The sequence below is a fragment of the Apodemus sylvaticus genome, chromosome 2 (assembly GCF_947179515.1).
Source record: "Apodemus sylvaticus chromosome 2, mApoSyl1.1, whole genome shotgun sequence".
In the NCBI taxonomy this organism is placed as follows: Eukaryota; Metazoa; Chordata; class Mammalia; order Rodentia; family Muridae; genus Apodemus; species Apodemus sylvaticus.
Window position 1 is genome coordinate 23,784,934 of NC_067473.1, and position 18,090 is coordinate 23,803,023.

At 39.7% G+C, this 18,090-nt stretch overlaps 1 protein-coding gene across 3 annotated transcripts in view; it reads right to left on the reverse strand.

Moving 5' to 3' along the window:
• Akap9 (A-kinase anchoring protein 9) overlaps positions 1 to 18,090 on the reverse strand; it is a 146,326-nt gene that overhangs the window by 76,097 nt on the left and 52,139 nt on the right. For 2 of the 3 annotated variants that reach the window (XM_052173169.1, XM_052173168.1), the window contains exons 13-16: positions 17,277 to 17,388; positions 16,700 to 16,898; positions 11,787 to 11,883; positions 8,394 to 8,486 (exon numbers count right to left, since the gene is read on the reverse strand). In XM_052173169.1, the coding sequence (XP_052029129.1) occupies positions 8,394 to 8,486; positions 11,787 to 11,883; positions 16,700 to 16,898; positions 17,277 to 17,388 (501 nt within the window). Of the gene's footprint in view, positions 1 to 2,874; positions 2,992 to 8,393; positions 8,487 to 11,786; positions 11,884 to 16,699; positions 16,899 to 17,276; positions 17,389 to 18,090 lie in introns of those variants that run through there. The other variant, XM_052173170.1, reaches the window with a different exon arrangement.

The following is an 18,090-nucleotide window of genomic DNA, read 5'->3' on the forward strand; positions in this document are numbered from 1 at the left end:
CTAATTTCTTTCTCCATCCACTTATCATTTCTATGATGGAGGGGTACTGATTTATTTGAGTTGATCTTGTATCCAGACACTTTGCTGTAGGTGTTTATCAGCTGGAAAAGTTCTCTGGTAGAACTTTTGGAGTCGCTTATGTATACTATCATATCATCTGCATATAGCAATATTTTGACTTCTTCCTTTCCACTTGATCTCCTTTAAAGGTAATTGCTTTGGCTAGAAGTTCAACTACTATATTGGATAGGGAGAGCATGTGTATCCTTGTCTTGCCCCTGATTTTAGTAGTAATGCTTTAAGCTTCTCTCCGTTTAGTTTGATGTTGTATACTGCCTTGCTGTATATTGGCTTTGATCATGTTTCACTATGTGCCCCGTGCCCCTGATTTCTCTAATACGTTTAACATGAAGGAGTATAAGATTTTATTAAAGGCATTTTCAGCATCTAAAGAGATAATCATGTGATTTTTTTCTTTCAGTTCATATCGTAGATTACTTTGACGGTTTTTGTATATTGAACAATCCTTGCAATCCTGAGATGACCCTATTTTGATTGATGATTCTTTGATGTGTTCCTAGATTTGGTTTGAATATATCTCAAATAAGATTATTTTTACTTCAATGTTCATAAACGAAATTGGACTGTAGTTCTCTTTGTGGCCTCTTTGTGTAGTTGACAGGCAGGGTGACTGTGGTCTCACAGAATGAATTTGGCAATGTTCCTTCTGTTTCTATCTTATGCAATAGTTTGAGGACTATTGGAATTAGCTATTCTTTCAATGTCTGGTACCAAAAACATCTGGCCCCAGCTTTTATTGATTAGGAGACATTCAATGGCTGCTTCTTTCTCTTTATGGATTACGAGGATGTTTAAATAGTTTACCTAATCTTAATTTTGGAAAGTGGTATCTGTCTAGAAAGTTATCTATTTTCTTAAGATTTTCCAATTTTGTGAAGTACAGGTTTTTTGGAGTGAGACCTAAAGATCCTTTGAATGTCCTCAATGTTAGTTGTAGTCCCCCTTTTCATTTCTGATTTTGTTTACTTGGATACCGTCTCTCCATCTCTTCGTTAGTTTGGGGTGTGTGTATCTTGTTGATTTTCTCAAAGAACCAGCTCTTGGTTTCATTGAGTCATTGTAATATTTTCTTTATTTCTGATTGATTTTAGCTCTGATTTTGTTTATTTCCTGTCTTCTACTCCTGTTTGGTGTGCTTGCTTCTTTTTTTTTCTAAAGCTTTCAGGTGTACTTTTAAATTGCTGATATGAGAAATTGCTAATTTCTTTAAAGAGGCACTTAGTGCTATAAACTTTTCTCTTAAGAATGCTTTAATTTTATCCCATAAATTTGAGTTTGTTGTGTCTTCATTTTCATTGAAGACTCATCTATACTACTCCTATATACCCAAAAGATTCTCCAACAAATCACAAAGACACTTCCTCAACTATGTTCATAGCATCTTTATTTGAAATAGCTAGAAACTGGAAACAACCTATCCCTCAACTAAAGAATGGATTAAGAAAATGTGGTACATCTACACGATGGAATATTATTCAGCTATTAAAAACAAAGACATCATGAATTTTGCAGGCAAATGGAAAAAACTTGAGACTATCATCCTGAGTAAGGGAACCCAATCCCAAAAGGACATGCATGGTATGTACTCACTTATAAGTGGATATTAACCAAAAAACAAAGGCACTATGTTACACTCCATAGACCCAAAGAAGTTAAACAAGAAGGCCCATGCCTTCTTAGAAGAGGGAATTAAATAGTCCTAAGAGGCAGACAGAGGGATGAAACTGGGAGGGAAAGGGAGAGGGGAGGACTGAGGAGTTCAGGATCAAGTGTGGAGAGGGACAGGAGACATGGCTGGGTGGCCATGAGAATGAATGGAAATCTGCAACTGACAGAGTTGGGGGATGAGGACAAGACAGAGACCTGGGATAAGGGAGGCTCCCAAGAATTAATGGGGTGACTTTAGCTGTGACTCAACTACATTGGGGATATAGAATCTGAAGAGGCCACCTTCTATACCCAGGCATGGACCCCAGTGGAGTAATAGAGACACAACACAACCCACAAAACTTTCAACCCAAAATTTACCCTGTTTACAAGAATGCAGGCAGTGACTGAGGAAATGGCCACCTAATAACAGCCCTGACTTGAGACCTATCCCCTGGGCAAGTAGCAATCCCTAACACTATTAATGATACTTGGTTATGCTTGCAGACAGGAGCAAGTTGTTTTCTGAGAGGCTCCACCCAGCAGCTGATTCAGACAGATACAAACACCCACAACCAAAGAGTGGATAAAGTTTGGGGACTCATGAAGAGTAGGGGGGAAGGATTGCCGGCCCTGAGGCGGCTAGGAATTCTACAGGAAGACCAACAGGGTCACCTAACCTGGATCCTTGGGGCTCTCACAGGCTGAAGCACCAACCAAAGAAAATACAGAAACTGGCCCTAGGCCTCCTGGCTCATGTGCAGCACATGTACAGCTTGACCTTCATGTAAGTCCCGAACAACTGGAGCAGAGGCTATCCCAAAAGCTGTAGCTTGTGTGGGGGATATGTTCTTCTAGCTGGACTGCCTTGTTTGGCCTCAGTGGGAGGGGAAATGCCTAGCCTTGCAGAGATCTGAAGTGCCAGGGTATGAGGGTGATACCCAGGGGGTACCCACCTCCCCAGAGAGGGGAGAGAAATGAGGGAAGACTGTGGGAGGGGGCAGTAAGTGGGATGTAATAAATAAATAAATAAATAAATAAATAAATAAATAAATAAATAAATAAATAATAAATAAGAAAGTGTGTAAGAGTGGGAGGAGAAGGAGGACACCAGGAAAATAAACCCCTTCTAAGTCATGAACTCACAGCGACTGAAGCAGGTCCTTTGCATATACATTATGGCCTCCAGTTCAGTGTTTTATGGGATTTTTGAATTTGGGAACAAGTTGGTCTCGCTGATTACTGTGTTTTCTCTTGGCCTCTTTTCCTCCTGCTTGTTTGTTTTGTCCAATTTCAATCAATTAGCTTTTGTTTTTAACCTCATTATATTTCATTATATTTTATTTTATTATTATCCTTTAGAAGCCTGTTTGTTTTCTAATAAGACAAAAAAAAAGAGTGGATCTGGATGGGTAGGTAGGTGTGGAGGAACAGGGAGGAGTAGAGAGAGGGCAAACTATAATCAAGATATATTATATGAGAAAAAAATCTATTTGCAATAAAAAGAAAAAAGCCTGGCCTCATGGTTTTAAGTGGAAAAAAAAAAAAAAAAGAAACCTATAGTAAAGTCATGGATAAACTCTATCCACATGGTACAATCTTCCTAAATTAAATAAAAGTAAAAAAGTCTAGATAATAAGGTTTTAATATTTCTTTCTTCCAAGAAAATTTGCTATAAACTTTTAATAAAAATTTTTAAGCTCTTTTCTTTCTGTTTGCATATAGATTTGAACAGATACAGAACAGAACAAAATGACCACAAAATTGTCATATTCTAAATTATGGCTTGGTCATGGCTTATCTATAGTAAATATATTTAAGAGTTAAGAAATATATTTCATTATAATACCCAATGAATTTGGTTGCACAGATTTATTTCATATGTATATGTATATATGTATGTATATATATCTTTTAATCAACTCTCTATTGGTAAATATGTAAAACTGTACTTCACTTTTTTCTTGTTTGGTTCTCGGAATAATGCTATGAAGTCCAGACAGACCTCAGACTTACTATGCAACCTAAGCTATATGAACCTGTTATCCTCCTGCCTCAGTTTTCCGTGGCTGAAATTACAGAAGAACACCTCTGCACCTGGCATGGTTCCATTATACTAAATTCTAGGCAGCACAATGATGGAGTCTTTGTAATTACATCATCATGCACATCCTTTCTTTTTCGCATGCAATCCCCACAAGAAATTTCCTAAGGCAGGCACTAGGGCTGGCCAAGTGGTAAAGAGGATTACATGTTTCTGACTTTCCACTGCAATTATGATCCTGGACCACTGCCAATCTGTCCCTAGCACAGGTACCTCAAAACTCTGGCAAGGCTTGAGCCTTTGAGACTCAAGCGCCCCATAGCTGTCTATCAAGTTCATCATCTACAGACCTGTAGTTAGTCCAGCTTGCCGATATCTGCTCAGAGTGAGGAGATCGTGCCTCGGGTCAGAATCTTTTCACATCATGCCTGGATTTCAGCTTTCAAACCTGTGTTCTAGCCATAACAACTGAGTTCTGATTCCATCTGTCTCAAACATGGTTGTAACTAGCCTATTCCTTTCCAGATGCAAAGTTCTCCAGATGTTAGTTTGCTTTTAAGAGAAATAATGGTGATAATAGCTACACCAAGAACAACAGAAACACAGCCAATCAGTTCTTAAAATCTGTATTATTTCATTCAATAGTCATTATAGCTATAAGGGGGATCTTACTAATGGCCCAATATAATGAAAGAGGAAACCAAGAGAGAAATTAAAATGCTAAATGAGAGTACATGATGCGACCCTAAAACACAAAGCAAAAAGATAATTGAAAGTGGGTTTGAAGTCTGCATTCTTCAGTTCCTCTTCTAACATCAAACTACATCTAAATGGAGCTGTCTAGAACTAAAACTCTATTACTAACTTCAAGAATAACTGTAGTATTAAACCACATGCACAGAAAGTTTTAGTGTAAAACAATCAGAACCATAGCAAAAGGCCATATCTAATCAATATTAGATCAGAGATTTGAATGAAATTATGTTCAACTATAGACAGAACTCAAGTCCCTTAAACAATTGCTTCTGTCCCAGAAATGTCATGGCTACACATCACCTACAGAATTCGACCTCTTAGATGGCTACGCTACCCCAAAAAGAACAAATATGGTAGTATTCTAGGCAGTCACCTGGAATGTATGCCATTGTAACAAGATGTGAAAAGAGAAAATAATTAGTTAAATAATACAATTTAGCAAAACTGCCAGCATTTTTTAAACTAATGGTCAAGTCTTTTAAAGTGGCTTTTGCTTTAATTAATTCCCTGAATTGAAACTGGCCTCTATCTTTGCCTATCCACATTAAAGATACAACATAGAAAAGGACAGTAATTTCCAAATGGGAAAAAAAAAAAAGTAAAGATGTCAGGCAGTGGTGGTACACTGCTATAATCTCAGCACTCAGCAGACACAGGCAGTCAGATCTTTATGTATTTTAGGCCAGGCTAGTCTACAGAATGAGTTCCAGAACAGCTAGACTACACAGAGAAACCCTATCTTGAAAAACAAAAATGATTAATTAATATGAATTTAAACGTTAAGAAGAGGAGGAGGAGGAGGAGGAGGAGGAGGAGGAGGAGGAGGAGGAGGAGGAGGAGGAAGCGGAAGCGGAAGCGGAAGCGGAAGCGGAAGCAGCAGCAGCACCAGAACATAACCCATGGTTGATTGGTGCTCATGTAGTGGGCATGAAGCTCTAGGATCAATTAACAGCACCACATAAAGACCTGAGCACAATGGCAGATGCCTGTAGTTTCAGCACTCCAGGATATCAGAAATCCTCTGATGGAGAGAATTTGAGCCCTGCTTTAATAAACAATGCCCTACCAACCAACCTGGCAACAACAAAAGAACAACGACAAAACAAAAACCAAGCAACAATGAGAGATGGAAGACGGAGTAAGCTGCTGAGCACCTAGCTCCCTGTTATCCCAGTACAGTGTGATTTAATGGAAAATGATAGAAATGTTTCCTAAGAGAGTGTTAGCAACATTTACAGAACATATCATTCCAAAGATTCAAGAACTGCAATGGACTGAAAGGTTTACAAAGACATTAGCTTTTTATGCCCTCAAAATACTTGACAAGGACCTTCAGCAGAACCAAGAAAAAAATCACAAAAGATCATAATGCTAACTTGAAAGTTTTGAAATAAATATGTCAACTGTAGAGAGCAGTATTGAGGTGCAATGCCACCTGGCAGGAACTTGACATCAACCAATGTGAAGTTCCTCTCCTAGTCTTTGAGTGGGAACTCCTGTGTCAGCCATAATCCCCTCCACCCAGGGTGGAGCACTCAGACAAAGGTGAAGCCCATTGTTCTTCAAGGACCTGCAGTTTCCTGAGAAACACTAGCCACCTGTGGAGCAACTGAACTGGTTCGGCTGAGAAGCTTCCAGTCTTTGGGGAAGGGTTTTCCCCTGCCTATATATTGGGAGTTCTTCATTAAACTTAGAGACCTTGAATAGCAGGTGTTATCTTGGTCTCCGCCTGTTTTTGCCGCCTTCCCATACATCCCCCAGCTCCCCTTCCAGGTAACCTGTAACTGTGAGTAGTACAGTCAACTTTAATACTCAAGAACCTTCTTTTATGGGCAAAAGGAAAATACATTTTTAAAGTTTAAGCTTATTCCCAAAAGAAACATAACTTTAAAATCTTTCAAAAAGCAGAAAAATGATCCTAAAGTGAAAACTAAAAATGTGAGGAAATATTAGAATTTAAAACAATTTACAAGTCTGGGGATGTTGTTCAGCAGTTAGCCAGCATTGCTCATCCCACTGCATTAAATAGGAACAGCAAATTACACAAAAATATGAGATGCTTCAGAAGAAATTATATAGGTGTATTAGACAGCTTGTCCCATTGCTAGGACTAATATACCTAACAGAAACAAAATAAGAAGGAATTATTTCTTTTAGCTCTTAGTTCCATGATTGTTTGGCTTGAGGTGTCTAGATAATCACAATGGCCAAAGATGCAAGCAAAGCTGTTTACATCACAGCAGACGCAGAAGCAGAGACAGGAACTGCACACACTGGGGTGGCTCTCCTCTTGTCCACCTGCTATCCTGTCTAGGCTGCCAGCACATAAGACACACCAGAGCCTCTGCAGTTACCCCGCACTGGACACATCCCCATCCTCACCAACCTAAGAGATTAAAAAATCTAACCAATCTGACAGGCAAGATAAATATAAATGCTGATTGGCACTGTGGCACAACTCTAACACAGACCTGGGTTGCATTGGGGCCACATCCAATAAGCTCACTGTATCTTCCCTTCCTTCCAATGACACCGAGAACTTTCTGCAGGTGCTTTATATGCAGTGGTTCCTTTGATCCTCACAATTACTAGTATTCTCTTTTTACACCAAGAAAACAGACATTAAAATAAGTTAAAGAACTTCCCCAAACTTCACAAATTTAAAACATAGCATGTCCAATAGCAAATCTCATGTTAACCTTGAGATTCTGATATAACATTTGATCTGAGAATCTTTGTGGGTACAAAGTACAAGGGAAGTCTTCACTTTCTAGAAGAATCACACAGTGATTCACACACAAACCATGACTCACTTTCACCCTGATCTCCAAGAACTATTTATGTTCACACACTAAATGAGAAAGTCTTCACAGCCCAGAGAAAGTCTTCATCTAACATGAACACCCACTTTCCCTAAGGTTATCAACTATCTTCAAATCCACATCCTCCACAGTTCTTTATTTTTAAAGAGGAACAAATAACTCATAATTCAATGGTTCCAACAGTAAAATGAAAATGAGTACACATACTCTGGAAGGAAATACCAAGACAAAATAAATGGAACTCTAATGGCAATCTATCAGATGGTTAGTACTCAAGAACCTAAAAGATGGATTCTGAGCTCAGGAACTGAAGACTCAAAGATGAGCAAATGCCACACTGACTGACTGGCCCTCCTCCCTCTCAGGCGCTGAGCTCTTGCTGTCCTCTCTGCTGTGTAAAGATGCCATGCTTTAGACACAGTGACTACTCTGCAGAGGCGACAGACATACAGAGGACTGGACCAACTGCTTTTCTGTCCTAACTTCAACCATCTTAAAGGAAGGCCAAACTCATTCACAAAGAATGGTAAGACCAATAATATCCCCAGAATATTCCACTTAAAACCAATGATAATGCCAGGTGCAGTGGTGCAGAATCTGGGAAGAAGCAGGAAGATGGTGAATTTGAGGCTGGTCTGGGCTAAAAAGCAAGATTTTGTCTGGAAAAGAAAAGAAAGGGAAAGGGAAATGAAAAAGGAAAGGAAAGGGAAAGAGAAAAAGGAAAAAGGAAAAAGGAAAAAGGAAAAAGGAAAAAGGGAAAAGGAAAAAGGAAAAAGGAAAAAGGGAAAAGGGAAAAGGGAAAAGGGAAAAGGGAAAAAGGAAAAAGGAAAAAGGAAAAAGGAAAAAGGAAAAAGGAAAAAGGAAAAAGGAAAGGGGAGGGAAAGGAAGCAAAATATTTATAGTTGATATTAACTGACAATTTAAAAGTAAATTATAATAGGAAACATATAATGTAAAATGTATTACACACCATCAATAAAATCTACCTGTTGAAGGCTACAAGGGAACATAGAAACCACCTTCCATATCTACTATTCACCCACCTTAGCTATTTCTTCTTCCAATCGTTCTTGATACTGTTTTTCCATCAACTTAACCATATTTGTTTCTTGCCTCACTTTCAATCCATCAGAAAACTACATGAAAAAGCAAAAGATGACAAATTATGTATACAAAATATCTTATCACCTATTTTTAATCTCCTAATCTCAAAATGTTTCTAAAACAATATTTCTTAGCAAATTTCGGGATAGAATTAACAAAAAGTAAATTTCTATTATTTTTAATTAAAAACATTAATTCTAATAATTCTACTAAATTATACTTACTACTGTAAAAGAGAGAAAGATATTTATAAATTTATAATTAACAATTCTAAGACAGGTTAAGGGAACTTAAAATAAGATTATATATATGTATATATATATGTGTGTATGTATGTGTATATATATATATATATATATATATATATAAGTATTTCCTTTAAGTTAATTGTCAACCTGTGATTGCATTTCTTGGTCAAATTTTTTTCTTTTTGGTATTTACTTATATGGTCCAATTTTCCACAAACGCGAATACATTTTTGTCAGTATAACAAATATTAGCATTTTCTAAGACATAAACACATTCTTAGCATCAAAGTATTTAACACTTAGTGAATTTCTTTTTTAAATTGCTCATTTGTTTTTAATGTGTTTGTTTTCTGAGTTTGTGTGTGCATGTGTGTGCCACTGTGCACATGTAAAAATTAAACCTGTGGGAGTAAGCTTTGTCCTTCTATTATGTTTCTTCTAGGGATCAACAAACTCCGGTCTTCAGTCTTTAAGTGCCTTGGCCTGCTAAGCCATGTCCTGTTCTCTCTGAGTCATCTCAGGGTAAGGGTACAACTCTACCCAGGGCAGATGGTCACAGCCCAGTGGGCTTGGCCTTCTCTTACTTCTCTTGCTGCTGCTGCTGAAGGCTCTGCTTGCATTAGTCCTTGTACTCCTGGTCCAAGATACCTTCTTCTTCCTCTCCACCAGGCTTGTGACATTTCAGCCCTTCTGCTCTGGCTCGAGTTGGAACACAGTCCTATCAGCATCAGGGTGCTACCCAGCTTCTCTATCCACGCTTTCTGCGGCCGCTCCAAAAACGGTGATATCTACCATGACTTGGGGGTTCAGAGAAAAGAGCTCTGCAGGGTATGGTGTCCCTCTCCTCCCAGGCCTGGTGTTGCTTCTAACAAGTTTGTACAGCTTGTTCTCGAGGCTATCAGTTAGGCTCAGAAGCACCGGGGACCAAGATGCTGGCAAAAGCCCTTACTCTGCCCCATCTCCAGCATATTTCAAAAGGAGCAGAGCTGTAGTCCATGCACATGGCCTGAGACCAGATGGGTGAGGTAGGCCTGCCTCATATGCTGAACCTCACCTATTCCCTAACCCATGGAAAAATCCCTGCTGCTTCCTGGGGTCAGGGTCCCAGAACTCAGAGGCTGGAATGTTCTTCGTATATCACAGGTCTTCAGCGTGGGGGGGGGGGGGGCTCTAGGCTATACCATACTGGACCACCAAGGCTATGTATGTGCCTATAGTACTGACACAGACATATCATCAGAACAGAGGAAACTTTGCTAGTGGCTCCTTCACCTCCATGAAGACATGTTTATTAGTGTGTCTGAGATAGAAAATCTTCCCTGCTGAACTCATTCACACAGGTCAGAAAATATGGTCCCTGAAGCTGTGGCCAGGAGGAAGTGGAGGAACTTACAACCATGGGGCACAATGCCCTATTTGTCTGTCACAGATGTAAAGCAGTGGTTCTGGGCCCCAGTGACCAGGGGTTTCCACGATGCTCATCTTACACATGAGGCTTTGTCACTCAATTCCAGACAGCCACAGATAACGGATGTTACTCTAAAGCCGGTGTCTCCCAATTCGGAGAGCTTTACAGTGGGGAGGGTCCAAATTGCCAACATGGTCAAGCCAATGTGCTTGGCATGTTCTTGCAGCGTCCACAGCCCCCCAGTGTCAGTGACACTGTCTGTGACAGCATCTTGCAGTCTTTCCTCCCATTTTCTCCCCTTCCACAAACCAGGGCTCCTCAGCAACTGACAGCACAGATTAACTTCTTCCTTCCTTTTCTTCCTGAGTCTCAGGCACTTCATATTTGCTTAGAGTTTTAGACTTCCAATGTGGAAGCTTTTGAGATCTGTCACTATGACAGAACTTCCTGGCCATCTCTGCAGGCAGCGGTGCAGCCCTTAAGATGGGTACCCGGGTCCACACCCCAAGGTGTCTTCTGGCTGGCTTGGTTTGTTATGAAGGCCTTCTTTGGAACCTGGGACGTCTTGGAACTGTCAGTGCTTCTGACTTCTGGGTATGGGCTCCCTGGTCCTCTTCTCCAGAGGTGACACCTGAGAAGGACCGACAGTGGGCAGAGAGGCCCCACTTCTAGTACTTGCCTCAGTTTCTCTCTCTTGGCCACATTTTTCTTTCTTACACATGATACCCACTCTGGGCCTGGGGACTGACTCCCATCTCACACAGGGAACAACAAACAATGTGAATTTCATCCAAACACATGATCCTTATCAACAACAACAATGTGAATTTCATCCAAACACATGATCCTTATGAGTACCAGAGATATTAGAAAATTGGCTTGATGCAAAGAATGAGAAAATAGTGATTTTCATCTTCTCTAAATACAGATCATGCTGAGAGTTTCTGCTGCTGGAGATGAGAAGAGTGGAGCAGGTGATTTCTTAGGGTAGCACGACTGCCTCCAAGAGCTTTTATTAGAAGGCATGGCCACTGCTAGATAAGGACGCATCCATCACCACAGCACCAGCATCTTGGATCTTGTGGGATTCCTGAACACTGTCTGAAAAAATGGCTTGTCCTGCTTCCTACAGTAAAAAAATCAGGGTTTGAAGCTGAATCCCTACATGCAGTGGTGTGTGTATGTGTGTGTGGTGTGTGTGTGTATACATCAAAAGGCCATATGTTGCCAGGCAATAGTAGTACCTTTAATCCCAGCACCTGGAGGGCAGAAGCAGGCGGATTTCTGAGTTTGAAGGCAGCCTGGTCTACAGAGGGAGTTCTGAGACACCAGGGCTACACAGAGAAATCCTGTCTCGAGGGGATAAAAAGGCATATGTTACCAATAATAAAGAGGCCATGACGTTGAGAAGTAAGAGGGGCTCATGGGGGAGGCCTGAGAATGGAAAAGGAACAGGGGGAAATGATGGAATTATATTTTTGTCAAAATGAAAAAAAATCAGGACAAGATTTGGAAAATGATAATTTTCGATAATGAAAAAAGAAAGCCATGACATTAACTTTCTCTTTTAAATCCTCTGTGTTTAATTAGTTACCAAATCACATTCATAAAAATGGCAGTAAAAAAAAAATCAGGTTATTTAGTAGTTTAAAAATTAAAGATAAAAAATGCAATACCTCTGCTGTGCCGTCCCCACGCTCTCTTAGACAGCTTCTACAGTACACTGGCCTCTCGGCCCCAGATCCTTTAAGCTCCACTGAATCCGTGGGTAAGCTATATATAAATAAAAGAGGGTGGAGGTATTAAGAGTTTTGAGTCATTATTAATCCAAAGTTTATAGCATACACACATGTACTGGTAAACAAAATCCAGTAAGCCAAGGCTTACAGACATTATAACTTAAGTCCGTTTCTGTCTAACTTTTATCTTTAAAGGTAATGTATTGTAAAAAGTGTATTTTTACAAATCAACAAATACACTTTATGCCACTTTATAAAGTAATTAAAATATATATCTATAGGCATTAACTTTATAAAGTTATTGAAGATAAATTCAGTAAACAATAAAATCTGTTTTATTAAGCCTCTCCCCACCCCTCTGTCTCTGTGTCTGTCTCTGTCTCTGTCGCTGTCTCTCTCAAATCCTGGAAGAGAACACTAAAAGCCAGAATGCTCCCCTGCACCTGCAGTGGCCCGGGCGCAGGCACAGCAGCAGGAGAGTAGATGCCTTCTTTACAAATGAACTTTTAGACTGTGTTGTATGTAATAAGTTTGTGTATTCTTCAGCTTTATGTTTCTATTCTACATTGTTCTACAGGCATTCACTAATTTATGAATTTTTTTCTTAAATGTTAAGCTTGAGTAATAAAAAATTAAGCAACATGAACATTTAGGAACACAGGAAAAGACAAAGGGAGAATGTTATAATTTTCACTCTTAGGAAACATAATTACACAATCCCCATTCACGTATATCCACACTGCCTTCTTTGTTCCATTCTAATTTTCTTTTTTAATTTCTTCTTTTTTCTGTTGTTTTGCTCTGCTTTCTCCTCTTCTCTCACATTTTGCTGTCTAAAACTGATCATATAAAAATGATGTCACTGTCTAGCTCTGTAACTAACATACCTTAACTTCACACGACATTTAGCCCTTTTCAAATATTTAGTAGTATAAACAGTGCTACGGTATCAAACATTGCAAATGTGTCTTTGATGCTCCCATATTTTGCTATGATAAAAGTCTTATAGCTGTTAAGAGTAATACTTGAAATTCTGGCACTTCACTGATAATCACTTCACTCTGTTAGCTTTATTAGTACTTAGCCCAATTTGGAAAAGAGCAGTTTAATTAACACTAAGTTCACAGCTACCCTCTAAAACTGGCCCCTTCCTATGTGATTTCATCCTTTATATAAATGTAATCCTGTCCCATGTTCTCTGCCAAGCAACACAGGATCATAGTATTTTTCTCTATGCTCCATGAACATGTCAATCACATGTATCTGTAACTATCCATTAGTCCGTTTTCCTAGTATGCTAGTAGGCAACATTACAGAAATGTGCAATGAGCATGTCACACAGACATGGCTTTAATCCCAGAATGTATGTGACTAGTTTACAGCCCCAACCATTACTACCTTTTAATAATTACTTGCAAATAATGTTCACTGCATTATTTCAATTATATTAATAATTATATATTTCAATTATGTTGAAATAACCAAGAAAAGCTACTGTTTATACATCTCATTCATTTTTAAACATTATTTTTAAGTTGGTATATTAACATTCAATTTCATTATGGCACTTTCTGGCCAACTCTGCCTCTTAGATTCTCCTCATTCACTTTCCGACGCCCCAGCCTTCCACGTGAGCCCTCTCCCCTTTTTGCCCCCTTCTGCTTTCAAGGCACACTACATTCTTTGCCCCTCTTCCATCTTCCCCAATAATTCTTTTTACTCTCTCAGTCTCCTAATATTTTTATTTGGTTTTGTTTTTCAAGACAGGGTTATGGTCCTGGAACTCAATACAGACTAGGCTAGATTCGAACTCATAGAGACTCATCTGTCTCTGACTCCTGAGTGCTTGGAGTACAGATGTGTACCAGTACTACATGGCTTTCCTTTCTAATGTTTTAAGCCTTACATTTATACACACACACACACACACACACACACACACACACACGACCATTACAAGCTTGGCTACATACAAGAAAGAACATTTTGTCAAACATTTTGAGTTTGGGCCACCTTGCTTAATACTATACTTTCCAGGTTCATTAATTTTCTTGCAAAGTTTATTTCACTTTTTTCTACAACTGAATAAAATTTTATTGTTAAATATGCTGCATATTCTGATTACCCATTCATCGGCTGATGGACATCTAGGCAGGTCCCACTATTTGTTATTGCGATTAGAGTGGCATAAATATAGACACTTAGGGACCTCTGAGGCAGTGCTCGGGGTACATGACCAGCATTATCACTGGGTCATGCAGTAGCTCAGTGTTTACTGTTCTGAGAGAACTCCATACTGAGTTCATAATGGCTATAGTGGTTTACTCTCCCATCAACCATGAAGAAGGATTCCTCTTTCCTTACATCCTTGCCAGCACTGAGTTGTCATTCAATTTCTTGATAGTTACCATTTTTACTAGAGTAAGACAGAATGTCATTAATTTACATTTTCCTAAGGATAAGGATGCGGACTACTTGTAGAAGTACTTGATGGCCATTTGTAGTTTTCCTTCTGAGAATTATCTGCTTATTTCATTAACCCCTCTGTGACTTGGCAGTCTGGTATTACACTGGATTCTAGGTACTACCCCAATAGCAAAGGTTTCTCTCACTCTGTTGGCTAGATATTTGCTCTGCTGATAATTTCTTTTGCTGTGCAGAAACTTTTAAACTTCTTTGTACAACTAACAGCTACCATAGTATCTATTCAACATACTTCACAACTTGTTTCATTTATGCCTCAAGATACTAAAGGAAACTATTATTGTCTGTTCTATTTAGAGGTGGTGTAATCTGTCCTTGATCACATGGCCAGCAAAGGTTACTGCGGAGGACAAATGACTCTAATTCTATCTCAAATATTTGTCTAAGAAGGTTCTGGTGTGAGGTCAATCAAATGGATGTTAAATGAAGATTCTTTGTTTCTTAAACTTTTTTGAGTCTAACTAAAAGTAATAGTAAATTCTTTTATTTTTATTTTTTTGAGAACAGTAAATTCTTAATTAAAAATGTAAGAAAGGGTAGTAAGCTTGTTGAGTCCAAATGCAGAAAAAGCAAAGCAGCCTACATTCTAGGCCTGCTCCCCACACCCAGGGCCGTTCTTCACATGCTGGAGAACGCATCACTAATTAGCGATTATTCACTAATTAATCACTAATAACAGATTGTTTGAAATACACTGACTGGTTTTCAGAGAATTCTTGCTCAAAAAGACTACATCTGTAGTTTCTAAATGTCAGTCCAGAGGCTGAGTACATTATTTATCTTCTTATCTGACTCCAGATGTTACAATCAAGTAGTATTATTACAATACATATCTCAAACTTAAATTAAACTGTAAGAGTCTCCAATGTTTCTGATGCGAGGGCGTGTCTGGCAAGTACTGCTCTCAAAGAACCTGGGACTTTCTAGGGCTGCCAAACTGAGTGGGCGCTTCTGAATACATGTAGTTCAGGGATAAAAGAGCACGACTGCTGTCAAGGATGTAAGATTTGATGTCTCGTCTTCTACCTCTAGTTAAAAAAAAAACTGCATTGCTGTTCTATTAAAAAAAATGCCTATGGGGGGTTGGAGAGATGGCTCAGTGATTAAGAGCACCGACTGCTCTTCCAAAGGTCCTGAGTTCAAATCCCAGAAACCACATGGTGGCTCACAACCATCCATAACAAGATCTGACTCCTTCTTCTGGAGTGTCTGAAGACAGCTACAGTGTATTTACAGACAATAAATAAATAAATCTTTAAAAAAAAATGCCTATGAAAACAGAAGTTCTACAACAGCAGAGTAAGTCGAGTCAGAATAAACCTGAAATTTTTATAACACCAGTTACAGCTTCAAGCATACTTCTAAACATAAAACATTATGTTATAAAACATTCAAGTATCAACTGAGAACCTACTGTGTGCAGGGAATTACAAGGCTTTAGAGTAAATCAGTTACTTAATGACCCAGATTCCTCCTTCCTCCCCAAGGTTTATAGTTCTTTATCAGAGGCAATACTAATTCCCTTAGGGTAACCAAAGGACTCATGACAGTTTGTTCTTCGTGGAGGATCTGATGGCAGTGAGGGGGCCGGACATGTCAGCAAGTGGAGAATCCATTCCAGGTAGAAGGAAGTGCCATGAAAACTTCCTTAAGCAGAAACAGCCTGATACATTTACTGACCCCAAGGAGGAGGCTTAGTCTGAGAACAGTTGTCTTAAGAATCTGCGAGGAGCCAGGGAGGTCACGGGACTTACTACTCAGGGCAGAGGAGCACTGAGTAATGCGGTCTGTGTTACACTGTAAGGAGGAGCATGCTGGCACTGAGGTGACTGTGTAGGACAGACTGCACGGAGGACTGAGAGTAAGCAGTCTGCATGCAGGCACCGGGCCTAGTGGGCGGGGCTGCTCCCTGTACTTTGAAGGCAGAGAAAATAGGAACTTGTCATAGATCAGAAGACAGGTATGAAAACGGGTCGGGGTGCAGGCAGAAGGAGAGAGCTAAGGAAGGGGCCCTCTGAGGTTAGTCACTGGCGAGTCTCCGCATTCTGCCACAAAGTGAAGGAAACTCAGTGAAACTCCCCTCCCTACCTTACACTGCTAAGGGATGGGCCAGATCAAAGTATCGACGGCAAGGTACAGAACGCTCGAGAAATACACACCCACTATCTGATGTAACCCTGCAAAATAACAACTTAATAACAATGTAAGTAAAATTCCAATAGTAAAATGTCTTTGGTTCACATTTATTTCACATATCTCAAAGGCACAGAGTGATCTGCTGAAATTCGAATCTCTCTGCTCAGGTTACAGTCTAGTCTTAAAATAGCCTCTCTGGATATGCTGAATGACAGCGGGCACATGCATACCTTGGCTTAAGTGGAGCCTCACTGACGGCCTGGAGTCTTCTCTGCAGACTCTCCACTTCCGCTCTGTAGTTTGCTTCGGTCTCCTGCAGCTGCAGCGGCCCGGCAGCCACAAGGCTCTGTAGCTCACGGGCTTGCCCCTCATGCTCTCTACTTTCCTCTCTCGCCGGCAGAGAAGACACCTTGCTGTCATGACTGACATCTGTGTCACAGGAACAGAGTCAAAGCACACTTTGCTACAAGTTTTTTGGTAACAAAGCAAACTTACTTGTATGTACAGAAAGTACTCATATTTCAAGAAAATGGACTGAGTCATGATCACCCTACCCTCGAGGCTGTAGTGTCACTGAATCTAACAGTTTTGCATCTTTACATTTAAAACAATCTAGAGACACAGAGTACAAGTCATGAGAAGGCCCAAAGAGGTGAGGAGCCCTGGCTTCTCGCTTTAAAGATGAGAAAATTAAACAAGGTGACCATGAAACATTCAAGACATCAAATTATTACGTTAAAAAAAAAAGGCATATGTATAAACCTTTAGTATTAAAGTGCTGTACTGCGTTGTACACTTGAGACTTACCCGTGCTCTGTAAAGCACTCTGAGAACGACCTGACAGAAGACTTGCTTCCTCGTCTGCCACATTTTCTTCAGCAAACTCGAGTGTCACACCATCTGTTGGTTGTTCTTGAATCTATTGAAAACAGAGGAACAATGACATGAATATACAATCAACCCAGGACTTGGAAATCTCCATTGAAACAATCACAGCACTCTGCATTAGGTTTGTTCTTTAATCCCCTAAACCTACGCCACACTGAACCAAACACTTTGTCTCCTTTGACAAATGCCTCACTGTCACAGACATGGGAATGAAACTGTATTAGCAATGGTCTTTTATATGCAGAGGAACACTCACTTTCAAATGTCTCGCTGTCATAGACATGGGAATGAAACTGTATTAGCAATGGTCTTTTATATCCAGAGGAACGTTCACTTTCAAAAAACAAATGTTTCACAGAGATTTGAACTGAACATCCTCTAAATTTTCAATGCAAGCATCAAAATTTTATTATCAATAGTTGACAAGAAAATTTGTATTTACCTCTGGATGATGGGTTTATGCAAAGTAGCATGTTGCTCATTACAATGCACTCTTCAAACATCTAAGAATCTGCATGTCCAACTTTGACACAAGGCAGAAGATTACAAAAATCAGCTTAAAAGTGCACATGCACAGACACACACATTGTGTCGGCCCTCACAGCGTTTATTAACTCACTGAGGCAATGAGACCAGTGCAGAAGCAACACTAGTGAGTCTGAACGTAAAGACGGGGCCTCAGAAGAAAGACGCAAATGAATCCGAGTGACCAGAAGAACCCACACTTGATCTT